This window comes from Cyprinodon variegatus, unplaced genomic scaffold (assembly GCF_000732505.1).
Source record: "Cyprinodon variegatus isolate N-32 unplaced genomic scaffold, C_variegatus-1.0 Scaffold150, whole genome shotgun sequence".
NCBI classification, from domain to species: Eukaryota; Metazoa; Chordata; class Actinopteri; order Cyprinodontiformes; family Cyprinodontidae; genus Cyprinodon; species Cyprinodon variegatus.
In genome coordinates, this window is record NW_015150603.1 from 927,046 (window position 1) to 950,732 (window position 23,687).

Sequence of the window (23,687 nt, forward strand, 5' to 3'; positions counted from 1 at the left end):
AGTGAGCAGGTGTACACAGTCCAGATGAGGTTGTCTCTGATTTGCAACCCGAGGAATTTGGTGTAGCTGACCACCTCTACAGCTAAGCTGTTCATGAGCAGTGGAGCGTGGTTAGGCCAGTTCTTCCTGAAGTCCAAGATGATCTCTTTTGTTTTCTCCACATTCAGGATCAGGTTTTTGTCTCTGCACCAGCCCATCAACTTCTCCACCTCCTCTCTGCAGTCCTAGGTGTTGTTACTGTCTATCTGATGAGGCTCAACACCGTGATGTTGTCTGCAAACTTCACGATGTGATTGGTGGTGAACCTGGGAACGCAGTCGTGTGTCATCAGAGTGAACAGCAGGGGGCTCAGGACGCAGCCCTAAGGGGAGCCTGTGCTTAGGGTGATTAAATCAGTGGTGTTCTGTCTGTGTTTTGACTGATTGAGGTCTGTTTGTGAGAAAGTCTAACAGCCAATTGCAGAGGGATGTATTGAAGCCCAGCTGTACCAGTTTTCCTATCAAATGCTGTGGCACCATCATTTATTTGGGATATTATTCGGTTTGTCAGTTCCGCAATCCTCTTTTTGACATTTTTTTTTATTTCTTCTACATTTTCAATGTTATACAAAACAGCAATGTATTTAAGGTGTAACCTTAAAATAAACCGACAAGTGTGTTTCCATTTAACTACAATGGTATCAAGACCAAAATATTGTTGTAAACCTCTATTTGAACATCTAAATTTAAAAAAATAAACTAAATGTTCATTACCCTAAATTTGATGTCTCCAGTTTGGTGAAGGCATCCCTGACATTCCAGTAATAAAACAGTTATACCAATAGCTCCCTTTCAAGAAGCTAAAAATTACGAATACATGACTGCAGAGAGAAAAAAAAATAATAATTTGCAGTGATTTGCTTTAAATTCAAAGACTATTTTATCTATAGTGAGATTTACCTCAGTAACTTAAGAACTATAGGTCAAGATTGGAATATAATTAAGAGACAAGTTGACATGTAGTGCTTAACAGCATAGATGCCTTTGACATCAGCTGGAAGTAAGAAATATACTCAAAAGGATAGAATTCCCAAAACCAGAATCTTCCCTTTCTTCAGAGCTTTGGTTGAAAGTGAGAAAATGTATTTTATTTTTTATGTTAATTCTGTCAGCATTTAACAAGGTTTGGTAAATAATCTTTCCAGTCAATGCCCAATGCAAATTGGAGTGTATATTAATTTGCATGCAAACAGAGTACAACAGATGTATTCAGATTATTTTAAAAGTTAGCGAACACTTTGATAAAGATTTGAATTCCATGTTAAAATCTTGTTGCTTAAAACTAAAATATTTATTATAAAGATTTTGGCTTTAACATCGAGACTGAGTATTTCTACAATTTCTGTGTTCTCTGGGTGAATGATCTATGACATGCCTTTTAGGTTAATCCACTGATTGCTGATCAAGCACATTCAATGCATGTTAGAAACTGACATTCAAGATTTTAAAGTTTTACAAAAAGTAAAATTAATACAATTGTGGTACTTTTCTGGAGGCTTGTTGGCATTTAAAGCTTTACCATATGAGTTGAAGTAATCTGAGCCATGACGCAGAGTCACATTGTGAAACCAGCATTAACAAAACTGGTCTGGCAGGTAGAAAACTGGTGCTCTGGGCACTCCCACTTTTTTGAGCAGCAGAACAAATCTTTGACAGAAGCTGGAAGAGGGAGGTGTTATGGAGGTAGAGAAAAGTGCACTCCTTATAGTTAATACTTCACGTTGTTTACAATCAGACAAAAACTAGAAGAGAAGTTTAATGTTTTATCACAATGCTCTGAACACTGCTCAGTGACAAAGTTAACCTGGTTTTGGAAAAGCTCCACCCACTCGTTCTCATCTACTCAAGTTGTTGCAGACGAAATTACAATGGCAAAGAATCATGGGGTAAGTGTTTACCTCAGTTTTTATCTTTGACTCAGTTTCGGGAACTCTTCTGATTAAATTCAAATTGTCGCTTTGAATAATGTCTGCGTTTCTTCTTTGTTTCCTGGATCTGAAACATAGTCATATATTGTCTGAAATTATGCTATGATTAGAATGATGAAGAATTGTGAATTAAGTATTGGCTGTAATTCAACAGGTTTTAATTTAACTGACAAACAGCAAACTTAAATAATGAAGGATTCAGTCTTAACATCTAGACTGGCTTAAATTGGTTTAATTCATAACATCTTAAATAAAAGCAAAAGATTATTTTTGTGTTCTAAAAAATATATATATTTTTTTGCGTTTGAAAATTAGATTTCTTATGTGATCTTCAGTGACTTACTAATTCATATAAAAAATCCTTCACTATTCAGCCCTGAAAGTCATATTATGTCTTATTTTTTTTATTTAATAACTCATTCAAACTGTGTAGCAATATCTTTAATTTAATGATGAGCAAAAAGAACACAATGTTTTTCATATTATGAAAAATAAAATGTTGAACCCTGACTGCTATCAATATATTATTAATAGCTTCATATACATAATATTCTTTACAAACACAAAAGTAAAATAAGCTATGAAAATACAGATTTGCGTACATATATATATTTTTATTTTGTTGTATTATTTTACACAGACATTACATTGATAAAGAGTGCATATAAACCATGCAATATGATCATCTACTGTAAGCACTGCTCAGACCAAAACCCTAACAAGACAAAAGTCGGGTGTAACCTACAGTATCTTTGAAAAGGTTTTGAAACTTGAGTTGCATGCTGTGAAAACAATCGTCTGAAATAACTTTCTCTGTGTTCTCTTTAGATTATTTAGTGCAAACCCTTCACTTATCTGACCCTCTTTGCTAATAGCAATAACAAGAACAAACAAAAATAAGAAATAGTTAGAAAAACTCATGTTTAATTGTAGGCCTAGGACTCTCACAATATAAGCACAGCTTTAAAACCATGTTTCTTCTAAAGTAGCACAACCAGATACTCTCTATCAGGAACGGAGAAATGACCCGTCAAAATCTTGTTTGGTCACATTTCTCTACGTGAGGTTAAAAGCACTTGCTCACAGTAACTCAAACAGGTTCTGTAACATTACATATAGCTTTCAGGTATGTTTCTTTCCAGCCTGTCTTTGATTAACCTCCCCGGATTAAGGAAAATGTCAAGCAATAATGAAAGAATGCTTACTTTTACAGATGTAAGATACCTTAAGTAAGTTAATATTAAGAACTACAACTATAGTACCTAAAAAGAAGTGTTGGGCAACAACTTAGATTTTGTATGAAACTATATCAATGACATGTTTGTAGGTGTATTTATCTAATCTACCCCTCAAATCTCCATGTACTATTTTTTACTCTGTTGTAGTAATCTGATGTATCTCGTAACATTTTTACACCACATACACTAATTTTAAGCATTATATCATGAACAGGCAGTCAAAATGATGTAACTGTATGAGTTTCAAAATACTTATTGGAAAAGAATATTGAAAACAAAGAACAAACAGTTTGTTTTTCTTTCAGAAATGGGAAAAGTATCCAAACATTTAAATTTTTTATACTAGAGTAAGTTCTTTAGAGGAAAGAGAGAAATCTTTGAGTAGAAATAACCACATGAAGACCAAATGATGCAAGAAAAAGATGAGGATTAGGATTATGTTGCAGAGTTAGATATGGTAAGGAAAACAATTTTACATGTTTTCTATATCACACTGTGGCAGAATCCTGCATGGGTCTGATTTTTCAAAACTGTATCCGCCTGCACCCATAGAGTTTAGAACCTAGACCTGACCCGTTTCCCTCAATTATCCCCGTTTAAAACTGTGTGTGGCCTAGTGGGTTAGAGCAGTGCGCATGTGCTCTGAAAGTTTGCAAGTACCTGGTTCAGTACCCTTAACACTACACTACTCCCCAGGTGCCACACAATGGCAGTCCACTGCTCTCCAAGGGGAAGGGTTAAATGTAGAGGATGAATTTACCCATGGTGGGACAGTAAAGGGATTTACAAATCATAAAGTGAGACCCGACCCATGATCACAAAATGTGCACACAGCAGTTTATAATAACAGAGGCAGAAAAGAACATTGCCTCTCACTCACATCCAGTGCACGCTGCACTCACAGATTAACAGCTGTAAATTGGCACAAGTGAGAAGGTTTGCCTCTTTGCTTAAAACAATACTGTTATTTGCATATTCTTTAATTTATTTTTCAAAATGTCGAGTTAATAGAAAAGAAAATATATATAAATGTCATTCATGCTATAACTCTATGATACCCGTATTTTGTTCATCTATGATAATAATATGTCTTTTTTTTCTACCTGTAGATGTACGTTTTATATAGGTACCTGCCTGATAACCGCAGGTAACTGACTCAGTGCAGGACTCTGCTCTGTCACATTATTTAGTACATCATCTGAAAATGAAAAGTTTAGAGATATGCTATAGATCCACGAAGAAAAGGCCATCCACCTTAACTGATTGGCCAAGTAGGTAAAACATCAATTAGAGAAGCAGCTAAGAAGCTGTGCTGACTGGAAGACTAACAATAGTCAAGAAAAGTCATAAAAAACTAACAGCTCTGCAGGGGCCATGGCAGGTTTCTTTTTTGTTTCCATCCTTGATCATGTGGTGCTTCGACAAGGACTTGAGGCTTAGGCATAACTCCCAAAAAACTCCCCAAAAAGGGCACATTTGCTAGAAACTCTATGCATTCCAACTCAAAACTATTGTCAGAATTTTTGCTTAGTTAGGTAAAACTGAGGTTTAGCCGTTTAAAACTGTAAACAAAGGAAGTTCTACAAAGTATAAACACAGAGGGCTTGAAAACACAAATTAAGATTTATAAGAATTATATTATTTCCCTTTTCCTTGGCAATTGTTATGCTCTACATGGTCATGGTCAATCATACAAGATTTCAATAAAATTCTTGACCTGTGAGGTTGATTTGGAAAATTAAATGTACTCCTGCTCTCCTTTTCTTAATAACTTCCAGTTAAGTATAGGAATCTTTTCTAATGAAATTTGGCTCATACAGGTATCTTACTGCATATTCAACATAGCTAACAATAGCTAAACTTCAACTATTTATTGGGTGAAACAGGTTGTTTAAAGAATGAAATGCCAAATCATCATTATGAATTTTTTTGAAGCACCTGTGAGAGTTTCTCCTCTGCAAAGCTCAATTTTAATATTCCATACATTCTTATCACCTTTTATTTGCATATTGACATCACACATTCTATCTTAAAAACAGAAATACTGATTAGGCTTTTTAGGAATTTCTGATATGTTTGAACGTTTTAACTAAGGAGAGATAAAAATGTGTGGCTGGTGAGAAAAAGGTTTTAGATCCGGTTACAAATTGAATCTAAAAGTGAGTGACAAGAGCAAGGTATTTTATGTTTTTAGGCTTATCATATATTAAACATCCACTGTTTTTATGAGGAGAAAATTTGATTAAATTAACAAACACTTCTCATCAGATGCTGTTCTGTTTTATGGTTTATTTTCTCCTTTTTTTCCCTCCATAGGATTCCCCTCCTCCTCCCTACTACTCACACACTCAGCCACCCCACAAGTCATATGAAGGGGGTGTGTATGGCTCAAACCCAGGCCCGGCACTCCCAAACCATCCCCGTTACATCCCTCAGTACCCCCCAGCTGTAGCTGCTCTCCCTGTCTCTAAACCAAGTTCATGTGAGTGAAACTTGCAACAACTTTAAACCTTGAAAATCTGAATGTTTTATTATTGACTTGTATTTTCTTTACAGCACCTAAGAAAAAGCAGAACGGCTGTAATAGTAACACGCAGGTATACAAGGCGGCTGCGGCAGCTGTTCTGGTGCTTGCTTTGCTGGGAGTTGCCATTTGGCTTGGAGGTAAAGTTTCTCTACATGCATATCAGTGAATGTAGTCATAAATAGTAGTTTCCTTTAATATGTCATTTCCAAACCCTTATGAAACATGACACAGCAGCCTAAAGTGTCCATGTGTTGGTTATTTCTTCCCTTTCTTCTTGGTTTGTATTGTTAGCAAACAATCATCAGGGTATTTTGACTGTGAGCTTAATTCCTGTGTTAAATAGTATTGCATGTTTTTTTTATGTATATGGTTTTGTTTAGAAACTTCCTGAAGTTCAGCCAATAAACTGTTCCAACATGGGGTAGAAGTGGCTGAAAAAGCTGCCATAATTTTTAGAAAGTTTTGTCAGGTGGAACACAGATGTGTCTTATTTAAAAGATATTTCTTGTTTGACATAAAGTCTGATACTTTCCAAAAGATGTAATTTGCTTGTAAGTACTTGGCTGATTCTGGCATGGTTACACTCAAATGATTCAGAGGAAGGCATTTAAAGTAAAATAATTTTTAGTCATCCCACACAACAAGACCTGTCTGGGCACATTGCACAGAACACGCGGTATAACACAACAAAGCAGGCAATGCAGTCTTTCTTTTACTTTGAACATGATTTTGAATAGCTCAATTGTTAGGGAACACCCAATTTGATCATCAAAATAAATCGTGCGACCTGTAACACAAACAAAAATAGAAAAATAACAGTAATAATAGTTGAACTTTATTGATCTCACATTGGAGAAATTTACCTCTGCATTTGATCCATCCTCTTGGGGAGCAGTGGGCTGCCATCGCAGGATGCCCGGGGTGCAGTGTTGGGTTAAGGGTCTTGCTCAGAGAGTGAGAGTGGCAGTTTGTGGGAGTGGGGCTCAAACTCAGAATCTCAGGATTCCAAGTTCCATGCCCTGACCACTAGGCCGCCACTCCCCAATAGGCTGTGATCTCTGAAAACTACATGGTACATGTACTGTAAGTCACCTAAAGCCAGGCATGTAAAACCTTAACAGCAAATAAACCAAAATGTTCCAAAGTTCTGTCCAGTCAGGAACTATAATATTGTTATTTAAAAATGCCTTATTTTCTTTATAAGACTGATTATCAATAATTACTAAGATAAATCAACATGTTTATCAAAATTTGGGGAAAAAATAATATTAACATTAATATTCATCAATGGATAAACCATCAATGATTTTTTTGATGGAATAATTACAAATGTACTAGCCAGTGATTGGAAGGAGAGAGTTACAGTACACACACATTTTTTATTTTTTTTATTTCAAATGCATTTTGATTAGAATTTTTTATTTGATTATATTTGAAAAAACACTGCACAGTACATTATTTTATTTTGTTTATTTTTATTTAGCTCTGTTATTTTTTTAATACAATTTAAAGTTCCACATTTGTGTGACCACTTTTGCTGTAATGTTGCTTTAACACTAGAATTACCCCATTGTGGGACAATAAAGGGATTTTCTATTCTATTCTATTCTATTCTATTCTATTCTATTCTATTCTATTCTATTCTATTCTATTCTATTCTAATGTTTTTTTTAATACCATTTATAACCCTTTCTATCTGTTCTCCAGTTCATTATGGTACCAGGACGTTACCAGACACAGAGTATGCTGGTGATGAGGAAAAATATGATCCTGATGAAAACGAGGTTTTACCTGAGCAGGACACCTGCTCCAACAACACTGTCCAGTGTGATGCGGTAACTGACTGCACACAGGGCTCTGATGAAACAAACTGTGGTGAGTTTGGCCAGTGCATATCAGACTTTTCCAGCTACACCGTAATTAAAAAAGACTGTTAAATGCAGATTTTTTTAATAGACTGAAATGATTACTTTAAAACTGTGAGCCATGCATAGCTGCTCAAAAAAAAAAGAGGTGTGCATGTGGTCAGGGCTTTTTAGGAATGTATTCATTATGTAAAATAACTCATCTGTCCAAAAACTAGTACTTCATAACCATTTAGTGTCCCTTTATGTCTTGTCTAGTGCGATTTGGTGAAGACAATAGCCTCGAGGTCAAAATAGCTCAAGAGGGACGCTTCCTGCCAGTGTGTCACAGTGGCTGGAACACAAATATTGCTGACCATGTCTGCTCACAACTTGGATTCAGGAAGTAAACAGTTAAACCAATTAAACCAGCTATCAATTATATAAATCACAATACAATGAGTAAAAACATTTTAAAACTTTTTTGTTTATCCAGTATTATAGGTTTTTAATGAATATCTGATTTTCATACTTTAGACTACCACAGATCTCTGTCTAATTTAACCCCCATACTACTTCCTGTTTTGACTTGAAATGATGTCTTTACAAAATGTCTATTGTGTCTTAATTTGTCACAACCATAATTTGTTTCCAAACTCAATCAGGAATTAATTTGATTAAACTTCTACTATGTTGGGTTGTTTGCTTTTTCATTCTCTTAATAACCTGACACTCTTTGTTTAGGTCTTATTCGAGTGGAGAAATTGATTACAAGAACTCTATTGGGTTAAACCTGTCCGGCAAATCTTCATCTCCTCTTATTCAGGCTCACTTAAACACAAGGTAAAATAGCTTTATTTTGTCATGTGGGATATTGTTACTTTAAAGAGTGTCCCTATGTTAATTGGCATGTGTTTCTTGTTGTATTATGAAGCTATTCCTGTCCAAAGACTGTCTCCCTGCAGTGTGTGGGTAAGAATCCTCCATCTGTTTCAACACTCATACAACACCTTTCATTTTTCTCTTTCATTTCATACTTGACTCATAAGATCTTACATTTTGCAGCCCAATAGTTGTTAAATCAGATTAATAAATGGAATCTCTTTCAGTAGGACTCCGCAGGCTTATAATAATTAATACTGAAAAACAACATTTCTTGTGTAGGCATGTATTAATGCTTACCTTTAACTTGGCTGCTTTCCCCCAGTTTTTTTAACCAACTGGTAAGCTTACACCTACTTTACTGCTTTTATTTATACTGTTGTAGACGCCTGCAACCACCTGTTAAGTTTAAAACATTTTATAAGGAAATTTTATCAGCATCTCTTCCCACATGGTGTTTCAGTGTATTAATGTTAGACATCAATACTGTAGATATAAAACATTCAAACTGAGTAAAAATTTGTGCTATGATGGTGAAATGACCAGAATGCATGCCATAGCTTTGGGATAAAGGCAATCTATGCACTAGTATGATTTGCACACAATTCTCAATGATCCGTCAACCAGGGCACATCTTGTATCCACCTTAACTTGATGCTGAGAGTTAAAGAACCCAATTTTAATCCTTTTATCTAAACTCCACAGAAGTTTAGATTCTTAAGATCTAAATGTTGTTTTACATATAGGAAAACGTGAATAACTCATTGCCAAAATTGTTTTTATCTCTTCTACCTGGGTTATTACTTTAGTATGCATTTTCTTATTGGTCCCATTTTGGTGGAAAACACATTATTTTTCCCAAATAAACACAACTGGAAATGGTTATTTTTATGATAAAAGAAATATGTTAGATGAAAAAGCCCTTTGGATTATATCTCAAGTAGTAAATGTTGAAAAGCCGAGTGTATTTTGAACAGACAGGCAGTTTGTCACGGTTCAACATACAAAGAAAATGAGGAAAAAACATGCTTGTGCTTAACTGCAAAGGTCAATCAGTCAAGCACTGAGAGAGTCCTTCTTGAAGAATGAAAAGAACATGCAAAAAATATATGTTTAAAGGGCATTAGTACTAATAATTGCCCCACAGTGAATCCAGTACCCAACCAAAATGTGAAAAATCCTTAATCCTTAAAATCCCTACATAAACATTGTAGCTGTGAGCCTGCTGACTGTTTAGGAGTACACCAAGTAAAACATCAAGCAGGTACTTTAGCAAGGAAAACAAAGGTAGGCTAATCATTTAACCATACTGTTAATATCAAAGCTATCATTAAGCTACTTAGAAAGAGGACCACTAATTAACCAGAGGTCACAGTGCAGAAATTGAGGGCAGGCATAGAAATGTACAAAATGATGGTGCAGAGGAGTGGGTAGAGACTATGGTGCTGGGGCTGGAGGTGCTCTCTAGTTGGGTCTATAGGAGACTCTTGAAGATAAAGCAGCTGAGCGCTACCTATTTCAGTTGCACTGAGTGGGTTGTTCTGCAAACGTGGAATGTAACATGAAGTTTTTGGCTTGTCATGTTGAGCCTGGTGTAGACACTGCTCTTCAATAATGCATTGAAGACTGTGGAAGCAAACTTTTGCAAGAGGATTCAACGGGAAATGAGCTGTTCCAATAACTACTTCTTATTGTTAACAGGTCACTTACATTTAATGCAGGCAGCTAAGTGTAGCCAATGGAGCTCAGTGAATGGTACACTATTACAAATACACAAAAAATCCATCCATCCATCCATCCATCCATCCATCCATCCATCCATCCATCCATCCATCCATCCATCCATCCATCCATCCATCCATCCATCATGCATATCCCAGCTGGGTTCGCAAGAGATGCTCTTGCCTATATCCAGCTGTCAATGGGCCAGTCCATCGCAGGGCAACACAGACAAACAGGACAAACAACAATTCATGCAAACACTCACACCTAAGGAGAATTTAGAGAATCAACCTAACAGTCATGTTTTTGGACTGTGGGAAGAATCTGGAGTACCCGAAGAGAACCCACGCATCCACAGGGAGAACATCCAACCTTACACAAAAAAATGCTAATGAGATGCGCATATTACAATTCCTTTTCTTTATCTTTCTAGAAGTATACATCTAAAAATAATTGTCTCTATGTACCATTCTCTTCCATAGATTGTGGTAAACAGCCATCTACATCTCGAATCATAGGGGGCACTATAGCTAAATCGGGTCAGTGGCCATGGCAGGTGTCTCTTCAATTCAGTGGGTCCCATGTCTGTGGAGGAGTCCTAATCTCGCCAGATTTTGTGCTGACTGCTGCTCATTGTTTCCCCAGGTGAGTGATAATTCTTATCATATGTTTTTCCATGCAGTAAGTTTCTATCATAGAATATGAAAATGAATACTGTAGAAATGTTTGTTTGTCGTCTGAATATGTGAATGAACTGACTTTTGTATATATATATGGCCACAGTGGGCTCCTCGCTACTGAGCACTGGAAAGTGTATGCTGGAATTATATCTCTGAATGCACTATCCAGCCCCTACCTGGTTCAAAAGATCATACTCAACAAAAATTACAACCAAAAGACCAATGACCAAGATGTTGCTCTACTGAAACTCACATCTCCAGTTAGTTTTAATGGTAAGTATCATTTTTATATAATCATACTTCACTTTTTTACAAAGGTAACCTTAGCTTTGTAGTGTGCATTGCATTAAATGTATACCAGTATAGTATACCAACTCAAAGTAGTGCATTACTGTGAAGGGGGGAGGACAAGATTGCATGGTTTTTACAAACTGAAATTTTCTTGTGTAGCATAATAGCATTTTTTTTTCCAGAATGAATTGTATTTTGTTGCATCCATCTTGTCATTAACTGTGACAAGCTAGCCTATCCATATTTAGGCTTATACAAACTTTATTGTCATGTTGTATACACATAGTGTATATAATGTCATGAAAGCTTTACAAAATTACATTTTGTAAAGCTTTCATGACATTTGCATTTCTTAAAGTGCAGCAGTGATAAAATAAAAAAATTGGGAGAAAAAAAATGGTGTAAAAACATTGATATGGTCAGTTTGATGCAGAGACTGTGACATGATTTGCAGTTTTTATTAACATTCAGCTTTTTGTCCAGCTTTTTTTGTTGTTGTTGTTTGTTTTGTTTTTTCAGTTTTTCAGTTTTTTCTTTCTTCCAACATTCAGCTGTCTGATGGCAGTGGGGAAGAAGCTGTTTTGGAATATGCTGGACCTGCATTGAATGCTGCAAAGCTTGTTCCCAGAGGGCAGCAGGGAGAACAGTCCATGGTGGGGGTGGGAGGGGTTATTGATATAGTTATTGAAGAAATGTATTTGCACAGTTCGATGCTACCATACTTTTATGGTAGGGACAGTGTTTTCAGGGTTAGTTATATTCTAAATTATCTACCAGGTATAGCTTAAACCAGTATACTGTGTATAGCCTAAACGTTCTTGGGACCGACTTTTAGATGTTTTCAACGTCTTTTCAATGTCTATTATTGGACTAAAGTAGTACAAAATCAGACAGCTCAACAAATATTTCTGGAATAAATCAAGACTATGACAGACCGACAAAATTCAGCCTTAAAACTAATGTCTAAATGACGTCTGGTGTTTGGGGGCTCTGCTGCAGCATAGTCATGGGTGAAGTACCACTGGCTCTGATAGCGGGTGTTTTGTTTTTTTTGGCAAAATGTTAATTTTATTTGTGTTTATCTGACTGTGTTAATCATTATTCCCCCACAAAATGAAAATTTAACAATTTATAATTATCTAGAGACTATTAATAACTGAAGGCGAAATGCAGGTCTAGGCGAGCTGTGTTGTAATGTCAAGATTATGCTCCTGTTCTAATTGACATACTTTATGTGTTCTTGTCAAGATTTTTCTAGATGAGAACACGAAACTCTTATCTCGGCTTAAATTGTATATTAAATCTGGGGCACACATCAGAACTGCAACACTTATCTTGCATTACTTATTGGGGAAAAAAGCAACCGTCTGATGGGATTCAATTACCTTCTAGAGGGAGGCAGTACATTGTGTTACTGGTGTTGGGAAATTTTATCAGCATATTCTGAATATATTACAAACTACAGTAGAACAGGGGGATATAGTTAAGTAATATGTCATTCAAATCAAGGGTAAATCCAAATATTTATCTTTAGTTAAATGATTATAACTGACATTTTGCTCAATTACAAGATGTTATTCACCACTTACCTTTGTGGCTGGACATTTTCAATCAGCTGTTAAAATTCAAGAAGACTTCACCATAATTCAAGCAGAGGCACGGAAACCATTAGTCTCTGTCTATTTAAGTTGTTAACTGAAAGAGGTAGACTCTCCTTTTTTAGACACCCAGTCATTGCTGTGTAAATAATCACTGACTAACACAACTGAAACAGATGGGGTTCTTTATTTATTAAACCTAACAATCCCTATCATGGTATTATTATGTCGAATAAATTATGCAAACACTATATACTACTTGAAATATAAAACAATACATAAAAGAATCAGTAAACATAGAAGCATTTAAATATTTTCTTGAGTCTGATAATGTTCAGTCTGAGGGATGTACATCAGATTAACAATAGAAATGATATACTGTAGAGCAAACAGATGTGTGACAATGGTGTAACAGTGTAGATGTGTAACAGTCAAATCAATCAAGTTTCGCTTAATCCAATAATGAACATTTACCACTAAACACAATGTTTTGATGTGGCAACATTGATATGTTTATGAAAATGAGTGATGATGTGGGAAATGCAGCACTTTTGTTGCCATGACAACAACAGCTTAGCGGCGAACACATATAATGACAGCTAGCAACAGCTAGTCAACAGGCCAACCGAATTGCATCTAATTACTAATTTTACTTGCCTAGGCAAGATACCTATTAAATGATAAAGATCCTTAGCTCGTTGTGGTCTCAAGGGAGGAGAAGTGGATGGATTCTGGTCTGTTTCCATTATGAGCATGTGCTTCGGGGACTGTCGCTACCCGATCCGCACGATCTGTACCGCTGGCTTATTTGCACATGTGAAAGCAGATATTCATCCAGGTCGCCATAGATAATGTAATTATGGTACTAAAAATTATTATTTCTATCCTTAAATAACTAAAGAATGCTAATACACATCATTAAAAAATGTTTTATGACTTTCCTCCGAAAATTTCATGCTTTTTACATTTTCTTCATTAAACTACTTGTCTGACATGACCGGACATGCTCAGAGTAGTCCAGCAAAATATAATCAAATTATGTTTATCGGCATTTAAGTTGTTTTTTTCTTTAGATCTCGTAGCATATACTATAAGGTTAACACAAATTTAAAATAATAAAACTCAAAAAGACTGGATTTTTGTTTAAATCTAAAGCTGAAAAAGTTAGCTCCCAGAAGTAGCATAGGATCCCTTTTCCGGTACAGATGGGCACAGATGAGTGATAAAACAGAAAGTAATTTAATGCATTTATTTTCTCAGGAAATACATTATTTACCTTTAACACAATGTAGTTTAGCATGCTTACTATGTTTGGTGAGGGAAAAACTTAGTTTAGCTCTTTTTTACAAAGTAAAATCAAGGGCGACCTGGATGTATATCTGCTTGTGCAAATGTACGGATCGTGCTACAGGTACAGATTGGGTAGATAGAGGGACAGCTTTACTCCAGCAGTCCTGGCTCTTATGTCCGTCTTGGTCACTGTGAAAAACTGAGTCAGTCCACGGGCTTCAGCAGCATTGCTGTGCTGGGTTTGCAGCTCAGAGCTTTTTCACTAGATAGGGGGCCAGGGGTGGCCATGGCCACCCTTAGTCAATCATTGGCCACCCCTGTGGCCAGCCCTACCATTTATTTCCCTCAAATACAGATGGTAGCAAGAGTAATAATCTCAAGGGTAATATTCAAAAAATTTTAATTTTTCATATATGAACAATTACTTGACAACAAAAACACTGTGGCTCCTTGTGCACATCAATATACTAACATTAAAAATGATAAATACAGAATTCAAGCAGAAATAGATTTTGTGTTTTATGGGGTAAAGAGAAAATTATGCGTCTCTGCAAGTCATCTAGGAGTCTTCAGTGAAATAGATAAATAACTATTTTAATAAAAATGTATTAAATAATCAATTTATGCAGATATTAGTATATCAATTTTATGCAGAATGATTATTGAAAAAAGTAGGCAAGTAATGACAATGCAAAAGATGCTCGCCCAAAACTCAAACCTGAAAGGATTTTATCCACTATACCTTTTTATTTAGAAAGCACAGATGTTTGAATATATTCTTCTATTTGTTAGCAAAGTCTTTGGGAAAGTATAGTTTGTTTTTATTTAGAAAATATGGATGTTTTTCTTCTTGTTTTCTGTTGGAACAGTGTAGATTGACCGTGAGGTTTTGGTGCCTATCTACTTTTGTCCACCCCTCAGTGTACATTGGTAATTACCTGGCCAACCTTGTAAAAAATTTCTGGCTACGCCTCTATTTTTCAGAGAGGGATGCAGTCCTTTTTGACTGCAAAAATTGACTACGGATGCAGAAATTGCACCTTGTTTAACGTGATGTCCAGCTGGATGGTTGGGTCTCTCCCGTGCCTCCTGACCCAAGTCCATAAGGAAGAGAGAGATTAAGGGTTTTCTCTGAATGTAAAGAAGCCGTGGGGGCATGATTCAGGACGTGATGTCAGGGGAACGGGTGGCGTCAAAACACTGCTGTAATTGGATACCCTCAATGAAGATGCTTCTGATTCAAAACGTATCTGTAAGACTGGCAAAACCAGAAAAAAAAAAAAAAAAACACACACACACAAAAAAACACATAAACAGGACCATAGCTTCATTGGACATGTTTTCTCTATATTGGTAAACCACAGCTTTTAATTGCTCGATCCAGAATCACTGATAATTTGATAAATGTAACTAAGCCTGTTTTTTTTTTTCTTTCAGAAAGCAACTTATGCATTCACTAAAGTAAAAGAAAATACATTTGTGTTTTCCAGATAATGTTCAGCCAGCTTGCCTTCCACTTGTGGGTCAGGACTTTCCACAGGGAACCAGTTGCTGGACTTCTGGTTTTGGCACTACAGAGGCAGGATCAGGTAAAAAAAAAAAAAAAAAAAAAATGAAGTGGGTTGTATTATTAAAAGGTGAGAATGGTTTACTAAATGTCAAATAGTTTTGCATGTATCTTGTAAAACCACAGGTTTATTAGCCCATGAGCTAAAAACATTGCATATGATTTTTCAGAAAGCTTTAAAAGTTTTGCTCTGGCAATTAGACTGTTAATTTAATCCAGAATAAATGCTCTAACATGAACTAAGAAAAGACCACAGCACTAATTCATGTTTTTGTCCATATATTTAGGAACTATAAATAAGGAAGCTCCATGTTTACTAACCATCATGCAGGAAGTTGAAACATTGCTATAATACAGCATTACAGCAGAATCAAATGTAGAGACAAATTAATTGAGAATGCAGTCAAACCAGAAAAAAAACAATTGTTTTGCACTGTCATGGTTGTCAATGCAGCTATTATTAGTCAAACAATAGCAAGGTAAAGCCTTTGAAAATAAGGTCAACGTCTCTAAAGAAACATGAGGAAACTGTCACTAGCTTGTACAGTACCTTCATAATTAAATAATTAAATAATTATACAATAACACACAAAAGAAAAAGTGGTACTATCTAATTAGATCAATCTAAGAATGTAATGTGAATAAGGAATAAATGGTTCCTACACCATGATACTGAATCTAAATGTAAGGTATAAACTATGCATAGCCATTTTTTACACTCCTCAGTCACCCTCTTTGTCTCCAATGAAAGCTACTGCCTCCAAGGATTTGATGGAAGTGACTGTGGACATCATAGACACAAGGGTGTGTAACTCCATATCAGTATATGGAGGTGCAGTGACCAGAAACATGATCTGTGCTGGGAAATTGGAGGGAGGCAAAGATTCCTGCCAGGTATTTTCTAAACCAACCATTAACTCAGTAAATTCATTTAAGATACTGTGATATCATTGAATACTATAGCTGATTGTTTCATGTAGACAGAGTGCCAAAATGCAATTGCTATAAAGTACAGCATTAAGAAAATTATTTAAGATCAGGTGTAATGCTGGGCCTTCTTAGATAAATAATACAACAATGACATTAATAAAACAAAAAATGTCAAGCTTTGTATTTACTGTGTTTGTTTAAAAAAAAAAGTAAATTGATGCAGAAATGTGTGTAAATTATTGCACTTTAATTAACTTGATTGGAATTATTGCATCAGTACGTTTAGTGCAGATTCATGCAGGTTCCTATTGTGAAACAGAGTGCAGTGAAAGAAAATAATGAAACAGATTACAATACTTTGGGAATTTCCCTGTTTACTTGAATATACAAAATTTAAAATCAATTAAAAGTTGTTGCTCACTGACAATAATGCATTCTATTTAGGGTGACAGCGGGGGACCTCTGGTCTGTCAGGCTGACAAACGTTGGTACCTAGTAGGGCTCACCAGCTGGGGAGTGGGCTGTGGTGAAAAAAACAAGCCAGGTGTTTACACACGAGTCAGCAGTGTTCTCCCCTGGATCTATAGCAAAATGCAGGTAAGACTAAAGAAAAGAAAAAAAATAATATATATGGTCAATTTTATATGTCTAGCCTACACTGGTTTTTACAGTTGGATTTGTTTTTATTTCTCACAGCAAGAAAAACCTTGATGTACCTCCATCTTCAACTCTTTCTAATGAAGTCTGAACTACATGCTCCTCTTTGACAAAGAAATTGCTCACACATCAGAACAGCCTAATAAGAAGGAACTCCAGACTGATAAAGAGACTCACAAAAGTTTGAATGTTGGCTTAGCAGAAGTCCAGAAGGATAAAAAAATTATATTTTATTATATTTAGGTTTGTGTTTTTGATCATGGGTGTTTCATTCTTACAATAATCAGGCTTTAAAAAGGCCTCACCCTCCTCTATTGAATTTCTTTTAATGACATTTATACTGTGATCCCTTTGATTAAAGATACACTTTACAAATAATGAAGGAATATATATATATGAACAAACTGTGCAAAGGTGTGTTTTTTTTGGGCTTCATCTGTTTATTGTTGTCTGTTTACCACATAGAAATGCAACACTTTGTTCTTAGTTTCTTCCAAAATTAAACATTAACACATGTATTTGGAATTTTGTTTTGTTTTGTGGATTTTGTTTCACCATTGCCCCTGTGATTCTTCCCATCAATTTTCTGTCACGCTTTATCCCTGCTGGGGTCGCTGGTGCCTCCAGCTGACTACAGGCGAAGGTGGGATACACCCTGTACAGGTTCCCAGTCCATCGCAAGGAAACACAGAGAAGAATGGAACAAACAAGCTTTCACAGATACACACACTCAATTAAGGAGAATTTAGAGAAGCCAATTAACCTAACAGTCATGTTTTATGACTGTGAGATGAAGCCGGAGTACCCGGAGAGAACCCATGCATGCTCAGAACATGCAAAAACCTCCCAGGCCAGGAGTCAAACCCAGAACCTTCTTGCTGCAAGGCAGCAGTGCTACCCACCGCTCCACTAGGCAGCCCTGTTATTCCTCCAATTTGAAAATAACAGGTACATCTAAAAGATTTCAATATGCACAAAAAAATATTTTTATCAGCAGTATCAGTTATTTCAGTCAAATTTAACTTTTTAAAACTAATTATACGTAGGTTTGTAGCAAACAAAGTGAAAATTTAGATTTTTTTAAATTCCATGACTACTGTGCAGCTAATGAAGATCAAAATTCAGTTTAGAATATACCAACAGAAACTGGCTACACAATCAGGGTGACATCTGCAACTAGGATCCAGCAGACAATTGTTAAAGAGGGAAAAACGATCATTACCAAAAAAGCTGTAGCATATCGGAAGGAAAAAAGTGTTGCATGTGCACAACTCAGAATAACTTGGCTAGTCAGTGTTACAAAGATTTCAGATAGAATAACATTTTGTATTTCATTTAAAAATCTAAGCCAAGGAGGTTGAGGAAAAACTAGAGTGACCACATTTCTTTAGGTCAATTGTGAAGTATACAAAGTCCCTAAAGATTTTGGAAGCCATGTAATCTGCTTCCAAAGATAATATGGACATCTGGGTTTCATCATTCAAAGTCTACCAGTTACTTTTAGAGCTCCCCCTCTTTAGTGAGGCTTCATCAATAAGATGATTTATTATTTTAGAAGAATGTGGTACCTTGTCAACATTGCCATAAGTAATGTGAATTTAACCACTGCTTTTATTATGATGATTGTCTAAAGGAAGGATATAGAAATCATGGAGGAGTCTGAAATTGTCATCATATGTGCATGTCCACTGTAAGACACGTAATCTAAAAACGATGAAAAATCCAGAAATCACAATGCATGATTTTTTATTTTATTTTTACTATTTTTTGTATGAAACGGCTGCAAGTAAGTATTTGAACACCTGAGAAAATCAATGTTAATATTTAGTACAGTAGCCTTTGTTTGCAATTACAAAGGTCAAACGTTTCCTTTAGTTTTTCACCAGGTTTGCACACATTGCAGGAGGGATTTTTTCCCACTCCTCCACAAAGATCTTCTCTAGATTAGTGAGGTTTCTGTGCTGTTGCTGAGAAACACTGAGTTTGAGCTCCCTCCAAAGATTCTCTATTGGGTCTAGGTCTGGAGACCAGCTAGGCCATACCAGAACCTTGATATGCTTCTTAAAGAACCACTCCTTGGTTATCCTGTTTGCTTTGGGTCATTGTCATATTGGAAGACCCAGCCTCCACCAATCTTCAATACTCTAATTGAGGGAAGGAGTTTTTTCCCCAAAATCTTGCCAGTCATTCTCTCCTTCATACAGTGAGGTCACCTTGTCCCATGTGCAGAAAAGCACCACCAAAGCATGATGCTACCACCCCCATGCTTCACAGTAGGGATGTTGTTTTTGGGATGGTACTCATTTTTTATTCCTCCAAAAATAGTTAGTGGAATTATGACCAAAAAGTTAGATTTTGGACATGATTGACCTGACCACATAATTTTCTCCCATGACTCCTCTGGATCATACAAATGGTCATTGGCAAACTTAAGATGGGCATTGACATGTGCTGGTTTAAGTAGGGGAACCTTCCGTGTCATGCATGATTCCAAACCCATCCATCCATTTTCTGACAAGCTTTATCCGAGTGGGGTCGCGAGGGGTGCTGGTGCCTACCTCCAGCTCTCTACAGGCAAGAGGCAGAGTACACCCTGGACAGGTCGCCAGTCCATTGCAGGGCAACACAGAGAAAAACAACCATTCACACCTCAGGAGAATTTAGAGAAGCCAATTAACCTAACAGTCATGTTTTTGGACTGTGGGAGGAAGCCGGAGTAACCGGAGAGAACATGCTCAGGGAGAACATGCAAATTCCATGCAGAAAGATCCCAGGCCAGGAATCGAACCCAGAACCTTCTTGCTGCAAAGCAGCAGTGCCAGACACTGTCCCACTGAGCAGCCCTGATTCCAAACCATGACATCTTATTGTATTACCCGTAGTAACCATGGAAATGGTAGTCCCAGCTGGTTTCAGGTCATTGACCAACTCCTCCAGTGTAGTTCTGGGCTGATTTCTCACCTTTCTTAGGATCATTGGATCCCCATGAGGTAGAATCACTCATGGACCCCGAGTCTGGTGTAGATTGATAGTCATGGTTAGCTTCTTCCCTTTTCTTATGATTACTCCAACAGTGGACTTTTTTTTTTTTTTTATCAAGCTTCTTCGCAATTTCCTCTGAGCCCTTTCCAGTCTTGTGGAGGTAACAATTTTGTCTCTAGTGTCTTTGGACAGCTCCTTGGTCTTTGCCATGTTAGTAGTTGGATTCTTACTGATTGTATGGAGTAGACAGGGTATCTTTATGCAGCACACAACCTCATATAGATGCATCTAATTAAGGACAATAAATGGAGTGGAGCAGGACATTTTGAAGGCAGACTAATCGGTCTTTGATTGTCAGAATTCAAGCTGCATAAATACTTTAAAAATCATATATTGTGAATTCTGGATGTTTTTTATGTATTATTATGTCTCTCATGGTACACATGCACCTACAATGACAATTTCAGACCCTCCATGATAAGTGGGAGAATTTGCAAAATAGCAGGGTGTTCAAATACTTATTTTCCTCAATGTATGTGAATATGCTTTTTATTAGTCCTACATCTACACACTAAAAGACATCTTACACTTTTGTTATGTAATATTTTGTTAAAAATAGAATTAAAGTTAAAATGAGCAAAAGTAAAGGCTTTCAAATTACATCACATTCTCAATCAAACATTTGAAATTAATCACTAATAAAGTTTTGAAAGATAATCTAATGCAGCAGTAGTTGAACATTTACTGGAAATATATGACAAGAAGTGAATGTGATGCAGTTGAGAAACATGTTGCCCATCTATGGGGAGCGAGCAAATCCGAGGAGAGACAGAAAGGGTAGAGACAGAAAAGATCCAACGCACTGAGAAAGCTGTTGCTGCAGGAGCAGTTGCTGTAATCAGCTCTGATTTTCCACAAGTCGTGTCTATATGATCATTGTGCAACATACTGACAGATGAGCAGACTTTCCTAAACCAAATCTTAGAATATTTTCCTTCCGTGGACCATAATACCTTTTTTTAAGCCAGAGGTCCTCCAAAAAAACAACAGGTAAGTTAATTAATGCATATTTGATTTCTTACATTTCCACTGCTGTGTATATCCAAAGGGAAAAAACGGTCTTGCATTCATCTTACTGCTCGTCATTGATTATTCACCATGAACAATGTTGTTCCGCACGCTAATTAACTTAGATAGAGGCAATTAATATTAGTTGTAGTTAAACAGTGAGGGCGTGTCTGCTGTGGATGTAGCGCACGCCAAAACGCGGGTAATGGCGCGATTCATTCACTGCTTCACTGATGCAAAGGTTTTTGGTATTATATGTAAGATATAAACACCGTTTTCAATGAGGGCTTTGCAAAAAAAAAAAAAAAGAAGAAGAGGCATCATGATAGAGAGGAGTGATGTCTTTGTTTCCTGACACAGAGGACGATCCACAGGTTGGGGAGATTCATACGCTGTCGTCACACACTGAGCGTTATTTTTTATTTAATTATTTATTTTGCTCCAGAGTATTATGTCATAATTACAGGCGGATTATAGTTTAAATCGTTATAGATTTACAGGTGATTTCTATAAGAATAGGATCAACTTGAATTCATTATGTGACATATGTATTTCTATAGAAATCGATAATTTGATGATTTTTAACCTTTTATTTTTTTACTCTACATCAGTCCACCACACCCCTTTACCCTCGATTATTCCTGCCTGTGAAGACATGTCAGCCTCTTCATTGTCCCTACTTGTGTGGTGACACGAGGCCACTGTCATGGACCCCTTTCTAGTTCAGCCGCATTTTGTTATTGGGTGGTGTGGAACGACGCACGTTGTTGTCATGGTGATTTCACATTCTTTTATTGTGATGATGGTACAAGGAGGCAAGTTATTGCACATGGTTTATGGAGAGGGGTGTGACCCGATTAGGTGTCCTACATTCAAGATGAGAGAAAAAGAAAGAAAGAAAGAAAGAAAGAAAGAAAGAAAGAAAGAAAGAAAGAAAGAAAGAAAGAAAGAAAGAAAGAAAGAAAGAAAGAAAGAAAAGGGAGATAAATAAGGAAAGAAAAAAAAAGAAAGAAAGAGAAAATTACAGTGCCATGTTTTTTCTTTTTCAATAAGAAATTAAAGTATATGTCTTGGTGGTTTACCATAAAGGGAAACCCTTAAAACTTAAAACATTAAGTGTTTATGCCTTGTGCATTCTATGCTTATGTGACTTCTGCAACGTACCGCCTCTCTTCAGACATTGCCTTCCCTGCATGTGCTTCACCAAATCCCATCAACAGACAGTCTTTATTGTCCCCTGGGTCTGCTTCTTGTCTCCTACCTTGACTGTCTATAAGCCTCTTGTCAGAAAAAACAAACCCCATCTGTTCAAACATTGTTTTTGTTTTTCTCCTTTGTCCTGCTCTTATATCTCTTCACAAACAAAAATCTCATAATTGAATAAAGCAAAATAGATTTAGTCTTTATTCGTCCTTGGAAATAGAAATTCAGAATGTATCAGTCACAGAGTTACTGGCAGATAGAATACAGTAAAGTAAATATAGTGGAACAAGACTAATAACAAGAAATGAATAAAGGAAAGGAATTTCATTTGTTTAAAAATATAGCTTTCATTTTACAAGTTAACTACATTATACCAGTTCTATTTTTCTTATTCAAATTGTTTGGTCTCTTCAAGACACTCGGAGATATACTCAGAGCAATACCTTCAGTTAGACCCCATAAACAGCACTGCTAGCAACAAACTGCACATACTAAAATCCTTGTGCTTCAATTTCTTTACATTTATATAACCAACTATAGCCATTTCATGAACATAGCAAGAAAGAAAATGTCCTGATTGTTGAAATAAAGCCACAATATCAGAATTTACTGGTTAGATACTGTCTGTAGAAACAGAGGGAGCTGCATCAGGGTTGTTTTTGTTCAACTCGGACATTGCAGCTTTTTTTTTTTCATTCAGTCTGATGGGCTGCTTTTTATATTTACAATTTTTTCCATATACGTTGAATGTTTTGGATTTGCTCAAGTGGACATTTTATCAATTTATCAATTTATCAAGTTATTTCTGTTAAATGAATACAAGGCTTGAATGTAAAGACAGAATTGCAGAGATTTCCATCCTTTAACCTTTTATAGCGTTTTTTTATTTCCACTTACATTCATGCCATCCATATTTATTTTGCAAAGCCTCTTTTGGGGACTTTAACTTACATTTTGACAAGCTCAGGTTTTCAATAAAAAAAAAAAAAGCAAAAGATCAAGGCCTCAGATGATACAACAATATTTTTACACAAATCCTATGAAGAAAAATATACAAATCAAAACAATGTTGGTATTCATTCTTTTAGCACCAACAATGATACAATCTAGCGTGCTAAATATATTTATTAGCCAAATATAATAGAAGTAGAAGAAGTACAATCTTTTACAACCCAGATTGCAAATATTTTCTCCAAATTAAACCACAAAATGAGAGTTTAAATTAGTATCTTGGGCTCAGAG

At 36.1% G+C, this 23,687-nt stretch overlaps 2 protein-coding genes across 3 annotated transcripts in view; both read left to right on the forward strand.

Annotated features, from left to right (window-relative positions):
• The first annotated feature begins 1,674 nt into the window (after positions 1 to 1,674).
• LOC107086353 (transmembrane protease serine 13-like) lies at positions 1,675 to 17,706 on the forward strand. Its single transcript, XM_015377239.1, has 13 exons — positions 1,675 to 1,924; positions 5,521 to 5,686; positions 5,761 to 5,868; positions 7,439 to 7,606; positions 7,855 to 7,981; positions 8,320 to 8,418; positions 8,510 to 8,547; positions 10,662 to 10,824; positions 10,963 to 11,132; positions 15,529 to 15,627; positions 16,357 to 16,499; positions 16,980 to 17,132; positions 17,232 to 17,706. Exons 1-13 carry the CDS (start codon positions 1,907 to 1,909, stop codon positions 17,244 to 17,246), a joined length of 1,467 nt encoding a protein of 488 aa, XP_015232725.1. The 5' UTR covers positions 1,675 to 1,906; the 3' UTR covers positions 17,247 to 17,706.
• Positions 17,707 to 21,027: 3,321 nt separating this feature from the next.
• The window catches only part of LOC107086356 (FXYD domain-containing ion transport regulator 6-like), a 16,555-nt gene continuing 13,895 nt past the window's right edge, over positions 21,028 to 23,687 (forward strand). Inside the window, exon 1 of one of the 2 annotated variants that reach the window (XM_015377243.1) lies at positions 21,028 to 21,224. The gene's annotated coding sequence lies outside the window, so the exon portion shown is untranslated. The remainder of the gene's footprint in view (positions 21,225 to 23,687) is intronic. The other variant, XM_015377244.1, reaches the window with a different exon arrangement.

Bases quoted from the DNA above. Each gene is read 5' to 3' on its own strand.
- LOC107086353 (XM_015377239.1), top strand. The intron at 8,548-10,661 runs GTAAGAATCCTC...TCTCTTCCATAG, and splicing joins TGTCTCCCTGCAGTGTGTGG to ATTGTGGTAAACAGCCATCT. The intron at 10,825-10,962 runs GTGAGTGATAAT...ATATGGCCACAG, and splicing joins GCTGCTCATTGTTTCCCCAG to TGGGCTCCTCGCTACTGAGC.